Below are 7096 nucleotides of genomic sequence, written 5' to 3'. Positions count from 1 at the left end.
CCCAGCCCCTGGCCGCCTCCGTGGCACCTGCCCCCGCCCCGGCGCTGCAGCCGGGGGCGCTGTGGGACACTGGCCCCAGTGGCCTCCGATTTTGGTCTTAGTTTTTCTATTTCCGGCCGCCCCTTTCCTTTTTTTAATTTTTTTTGCTGGCGGTGAGACAGGGGGCGGGGAGAAGCGCTGCTCGCCCAGCACCCCCAGGTAAACACACACACACTCTCGACTGTTGTAGACTCCCCTGCACCTGTCCCTGGCTGACCACCAGCCTCGGACCCTGAACTCCAGTTGCCTAGAATTTCAGTCGCTGACTTGATTCTTTTTTATATTCTTTCTTGGTTTTCCTTTGCAACCCCCAGACCCCAGGCTCGGGAGAGGCCTGGTGACGGAGCAACACATCATCTGGGGAGGGAGTTAGGAGGAGGGTTGGGAGGGCTGGAAACTTTGTTTTGTAGAGAACTATTTTTGTTTGTAATAACCGTCCCCTATGAGAAGGGACAGGAGCGACGCTGGTCACCACGGGGTGGTCATCCTATATAATAAAAGCCTAATATGCTAAGTGTCTGACCCTTCGATCGACCGGTTGCTATGACATACACTGACCACCAGGGGGCAGATGCTCCAACTGGTAGGTTAGCTTGCTGCTGGGGTCTGGCTGAGTGGGACTGGGCGTGACAGGCCAGACACACCCTGGAGCCCTCCCGCGATCCCTCCCCAGCCCCGATCATGTGCTAGTGGTGTCCCTTGGCTGGCCTGCGCCCTCTCAGATTCCGGGACCCCTCAGGGGATGTTGGAGAGCTGGTTTCAGCCCGATCCCCACAGGCCAGTCTGAGGGCCCCCACCAGTGCACGAATCCATGCACCGGGCCTCTAGTTGGTGTACAATCAGACAGAATAAAGGATCTACTCACTGCTGCCTCCAGGACCCGTTTTTTTTCTGTGTTCATCTGGGACTTAAAGGGGAGCTCACAAAATAGCCTCAAAGAAACTCCCCCACTTCCGGGGCACATCCCCCAGCACCTTCTGTGAAGGAGACCGGCAGCTGCCCTCCGCGGGCATGGCCAGCAGAGCTCTCACCGCTGGGCCAGGCCTGGCCCTGACTGTGACCCACATGTTCCCCAAACTTGGGAGGTTGCCATCCCCCTTCCACTAAAACAGTGGTTCCCAAACTTATTTGGCCTACCGCCCCCTTTTCAGAAAAAATATTACTCAGCCCCTGGAAATTATTTTTTTTTTAAATTTTAATAGCAGTTACTCATCGCCCCCAAATGCACCTGTGGCCATCACCGCCCCCCTGGATCACTGCAGCGCCCACCGGGGGGCGGTAGCGCCCACTTTGGGAATCACTGCACTAAAAGCAAGACAAAACCAGCTTATTGCACTTTGCTCAGCTGCCCGCCAGCGTCCCTGCACATGCTGGTGGTGGTCTGCTGAGAAGTCCCAGGGAAGTGCCGGCCAGCGTCCTAACAGAGCTGGACTTCCAGGCTCCAGGTCAGGAGTCAGGGTGGCCGCGCTTTCAGACCCGCCGGGCCCGAGCCTCAGGCCCTGTGTCCGCAGCTGCTGCCTCCTTCCAGAGCCCACTGTGGGCCAGAGTGTCCCGGGTGCACACAGAATCTCGGGTGGGCACAGGAGGGATGGCCAAGGGGACTGGGGGCAGTGCAGGGGGTGGGAGAGGAAGCTCTGAAGGACGAGGCCCATCAGTGGAGGCCCTTGGCTAGGGAGGGCGCCCTGTGTGTTTCCAGTCCTTGGGGGCTGCACCCAGATTTCCCTCCCCACCTACTTTCTCTCAGCCTGGGGTCCCCCAGGGCTGCCGATCTGGGCCAGACTCCTCGGTGCTCCTACAGCCCCTGCCTCACCTGCTGGTGCCCGTGGCAGCTGGCAGGGCTCCTTCCTCAAGCCCCCAAGGCCACGTGAAGACCGAGTTTAACAAACCTGGCCTTGGGAGGGGCGAGCTTACAGCTCAGTGAAGGAGAAATGGCCAGCGCATCTCCAGGCCAAAGCCCTCCCCAACACCAGCTTGCAGGGGTCGGGCCCAGCCCCGAAGGGAGGCACCTCCTGTCAGGACCCTGTGGCTTCACCTCCTTCCCGTTGACTGAGCCCAGCAGCCGGCTGAAATGAACCATGCCTGGGCGCCCTGTGCATAGCAGGGGCACGGGCCACCGTCCTGGCTTCACATACAGAGGAAGGCCTGGCGGGGCAGGCTCGGCTGGTTGGCGCCTTGTCCCCTCACACCAAGATGGCGGGTTCCATCCCGGCAGGGCACATACAAGAATCCACCCATGGCCCTGGCCGGTTTGGCTCAGTGGATAGAGTGTCAGCCTGCGGACTGAAGGGTCCCGGGTTCAATTCCAGTCAAGGGCACATGCCCGGGTTACCGGCTCCAACCCCAGTAGGGGGAGTGTAGGAGGCAGCCAATCAATGATTCTCTCTCATCATTGATGTTTCTCTCTCTCTCCCTCTTCCTCTCTGAAATCAATTAAAAATACATTAAAAATCAATAAAAACATATTTAAAATAAAAAAAGAACCCACCAATAAATGCATAAGTGGAATAACAAACCGATGTTACGCTCTCTCTCTCCCCCCCTTCCTCTCTAAAACCAATCAGGAAATACATGATTTTTTAAAATGCAAAGAAATCACAATAATTCACCCCACACCCCACACCATAGTCCTGGGTCTGGTTCCCTCGCTAGAAGCAGAACTGAGGGACTGGGCTCGTGGATGGCCCTCCACTGGGCTCTGGAGCATAAGTCACAGGTTGAGGCAAGGGGGCAGCCTCCTGTCAGCCAGCGCCCGGCCTCCTGTTGGTGTGGGGGGTACAGGGTACACCCTGGGAGAGAAGGTGTGTGAGCTGTTAACACCCAGCACAGCAGTGGGGCGGGGGCTCTTTGGGCCGAAACCAACAGCTTCTACTGCACCCCCCCCACACACACATAACCCCCTTTGTGTCACTCTGGGTGTTCAGGAGTCTCCCGCGGGGCCTGGGAGGAGAGGGTCCTCGAGTGGCCATACCTGTCCGCTCACCTCTCCCAGCCAGGCCAGCGCTGTCAGCCTCCCTCCAACCAAGCAGCCCCGTCCCCAGATGGCTCAGCCCTGACCTCAGGCGGGAGGGGTACCGGGGCATTTGGAAAACAGACATCTTCCAGAGCTGAGAGGAGGAAAACCAAGGTCACGGCCCGGCCTCGTGCACGCTGTGCCCTTGTCCCCGAGCTGCTCTGCCTCTGGTTCTGAGGTAGCGGAGGCTCCCGTTTCACAGCGTGGAAAACACAGCTACTGCCGGCTGCGCAGCACGGGAGCAGTTAGCCTTCACCTTCGCCCAGGACAGCGTTCTCAGCCTCGGCGCCATTGACATGGACGGGGCTGCATATGGGGAGGGGCCTGTCCGGTGCCTCTAGGACAGTGGTCGGCAAACTCATTAGTCAACAGAGCCAAATATCAACAGCACTTCTTCAAAATAGACTCGCCCAGGCCGAAAACCGACTTCTGCGCATGAGCCACGAAGTTTCCACTGAGCCAAACCGGTTAGAGCGAGCCACGAAGTTTCAATCGCACTGTACGTGCGCCTCCTCGTGGTATTTTGTGGAAGAGCCACACTCAAGGGGCCAAAAAGCCGCATGTGGCTCTAGGATGTTTGCAGCATCCCTGGCCTCGAGCCATTGGCTGCCAGCAGTTCCTCCTCCCCATTTGATAACCAAAAGGAGTTGCAAACTGGGAGCAAACTTGCCCCAGGTTGAGAACCACTGAGCTAGGCAGACGGAGTATCGTACCCATTTCACAGAAGGTGAAGTGGAGGCTAGGAGAGGGGACTGAACTCCCCTGAAGTCTCACTTGCTAAGAAGCAGGGGCAGGAGTTGACTCAGGACAGCCGGACTCCAGAGCCCAGAGTCTAACCCAGACCAGTGCCCCCGACAGGGGCACCCCCCCAGGGCGGGACCCAACTGCTCCTGCCCCTCCCCTCCCTGCTGCAGAGAGAGGGCCCTGGAGAGCCGGGCTTCATCGAAATGGCTGTGCTGTCAGGGGAAAGGCCTTCTCCCGGCTCCTCCAGGGCAGCCTGGCCCTACCCCACCCCCCAGTAAGCAGACTGCTGCGTCTGCAGCTCCTGCCTCCTGCCATGGCCGTCCAGTTGAGAGGCGGTTTACGGGCGCCCAGGGAGCTGTTGTTGGCATCTCCCAGCAGGTCAGCCAGGTCGGAGCAGGCAGGGATGAAGGGGGGCCCACCCCATGCCTGCACCCCTGCCGGTCCCAGCACTTCGGGCTGGGCTACTGCCCCCCCCCCCCCCCCCCCCCCATGCCCCTGGGACTCGCAGCACAACTCAGGCCAGAAGAGTTAAGGGAAAAGGCCTCTGGGAAGAAAAGCTTCACTTGCTAATTTTTCCTTTTTAAACACAAATCACGGCCATAGGGAAGTTAGAGATACAGAGGCGAGATGATCATTTTTAAATGAAAATCACCCACAATCCTCCACCAGAGCTAATAACTGTTACTATTTCTGAATTATGTCTCTAGCACGTCCCCATAAAGCACACCGCACGCAGACCAGCTCCCGCGTGCCGAGCCCCTGCGAGCCTTTGTGCTGAGGACTAACTTCTTTGTTCCGGGGATGCTGGCCGGAGCTGAGGGCAGGCTCCGTTCACATGGCCGCTGTCCTGTTGAGAACCTGGGGCTCTCGTGTCCCAGTCACAGAGCTGAGGCACCGCACCCAGAGGCCACTCCAGGTGACTTAGGCAGAAAGGCGATCACTTGCAGGATCTCAGGGTGTCCACGCACACATCAGGGAAGCTGGAGGCAGGGGAAGGCCCTGGGAAGCCACAGCAACACCCAGCACCCTGCCCAGTGGCCGGAGAGCCCCCGCCGCTGTCTCTGTGGCCCAGATGCGGCCTTATCACCACCCTCGTCCCCAGGCCTGCCTCCAGCTGGCACCTGTGCCCACCCCTACATGTCCAGCATTCCCCACTCCATCAAGGGAGGTGGACTGTCTCCCTGACCAGAGGAAGGGCATGAAGAGACAATCACAATCCAGCACAGAGAGGGGAGGCAAGTTGCCCACAGTCACACAGCCCAACAGAGGCAGAGTCCAGATGCAAATCCAGTACAGAAGCCCAAGCTTGTAACGCCGGGTTACACAGATTCCCCTTCCCCCTCTATTTTTTTTTTTTTTAGTAAGCTTGTCTTATATACACCCTTCTTCAGCCTACTTTATAACATTTAGCAAGTTATCCTGAACATCAAAGGAGATCTTTTACAATAAAAAAAGCAGGCTGCACTCCATCCTCGGGTTTCCTGCCCCCTCCTCCACCCAGAGCCCTGGCCCTGCTGGCCACAGGACTCTGGCTCCTGGCACAGATTTCTCACAGCCGGGCCCATGCGCTCTCGGGTGTGGCAGGATCTGGCCAGGCCCCCTGAGTCTCCATTGTTGTGTTCCTGGTGCCACAGTTCATGGCTGACCCGGTGCCCACATTTTTCTCTGAAAGGGTAGGTGGTCCCCAAAGCAGAAGGGATGCTGGTGAAGGGCACCTACTCTGGAGTCTGACCCCCTGGGTGACCGTGGGCAAGTGATTCAGTCTCTCTGTGCCTCGGTCTCCTCATCTGTGAAATGGGGGCATAAAAATACTACCTGTGTCACCGGGCGACGGCGAGGACTCAACAAGCGGACACGGTGGTGCCCACAACACTCCTGGCCCCTGCTGTCAACGGTGCCAGCTGCTGTCCACTTCCTCTCCCCCCAGGGGTGCAGGAGCCCACGCTCTACACCATTCAGAATGGTGGTCACAACCAGGTGGAGGGGCGTGGAGTGGCCGCTCCTATTAGTAACGTCCAGTTCTCATGCTGGGTGGCGAATTCGTTGGTGTCTTCATGGTCGGCCTTTCACCTCCCATCGGTCTGGCACACACTGTAATGTAGGCTTTATTTCACAAAAGTGGTAAGAGCTGTGGAGTGCGCGCCGGTCAGTGGCCTGAGGATCACCTGGACACACACAGGCCCCAGGTCACCCGTTTAGCCCGACTTGCTAACCTTAATTCACTGGGCTCCAGACTCACTAAATCAGAAATTCTAGGCTAGAGCCCAGGAGCGGGGGCTTTCAAAAGCTCCCCGGTGACGCCTCAAGTGCAGCGTGGGCTGAACACTCGGTCTAATGATTCTGTTCGTAGCCGTGCTGCTTGGAAACGGGCAGCCGTGTGCACAGCACCGAGCTGGGCTGCGGGGACAGCAGCCCCCAGGCCCTGTGCTCCCACCACCCGGCCACCACGGCACCATTCATGCCCTTTGTCTTGGCCAAGGTCCTGTGCAGGAGGGACAGTAACTCGGGTCCTTTAGAAATCCGTGCACAGAAACTGCCTTTACGGTGCCACACACACTGTACGTTCTATTTAAGCCGGGCTAAGTTTTCATTTCCTCCCTGAATTGTTTATTCCACAAACAACGAATGAGAGCCATACCTAGGAGGGGGTAGGGACTGCGCCTGAGCTGGGCAGGAGGGACTTTAAAATCATCATCGTTGGATGTGGTTTCAATTGTTTGTCCTTATAAGGAATAAAACTTTAAAAAAAAAAAACAAAAAAAATAAAATAAAATCATCATCGCCCTGGCCGGTTTGGCTCAGTGGATTGAGCCTCGGCCTGCGGACGGAAGGGTCCCAGGTTCGATTCCGGCCAAGGGCACATGCCAGGGTTGTGGGCTTGATCCCCAGTAGGGGGCGTGCAGGAGGCAGCCGATCAATGATTCTCTCATCATTGATGTTTCTATTTCTCTCTCCCTCTCCCTTCCTTTCTGAAATCAATAAAGAAATACATATATATTTTTTTAAAAAAATCATCGCTTCAGTTGTGACGAAGTCCTCAACCACCACAGTCCTCGTAAGGCACGAACCTCTCCCTGACGAGTTTACTGTGCCCGTAACTCAAACACGTGACTTCGCCCTCCTGGGAAGCTGTGCACGCAGCTGTCTGCTCGCTCACCCGGGGGCAGTGACAGGCAAAGTCTGACTCCACTCCCTGAAGTTTCCGCTTTCATAAACCTGGGTCCACTTCTGTGCCCAGCAGCAAGTGCCCTGACCTGGCAGCGGCGGTGCCCTGGGGGCTCCTCTCCGAGAGCCTGTGCACTT

General features: G+C 57.4%; 1 protein-coding gene across 1 annotated transcript in view; it reads left to right on the top strand.

Annotated features, from left to right (window-relative positions):
* NTNG2 (netrin G2) overlaps positions 1 to 3390 on the top strand; it is a 54519-nt gene extending 51129 nt beyond the window's left edge. Inside the window, exon 10 of the mRNA XM_005882152.1 lies at positions 3252 to 3390. Coding sequence (XP_005882214.1) covers positions 3252 to 3390 — 139 coding nt within the window. The remainder of the gene's footprint in view (positions 1 to 3251) is intronic.
* Positions 3391 to 7096: the final 3706 nt, after the last annotated feature.

The sequence above is a fragment of the Myotis brandtii genome, unplaced genomic scaffold, assembly GCF_000412655.1.
Source record: "Myotis brandtii unplaced genomic scaffold, ASM41265v1 scaffold699, whole genome shotgun sequence".
Taxonomy (NCBI): Eukaryota; Metazoa; Chordata; class Mammalia; order Chiroptera; family Vespertilionidae; genus Myotis; species Myotis brandtii.
Note: the sequence above shows the minus strand (reverse complement) of the source record. Positions and strands in the feature narration are given on the sequence as shown.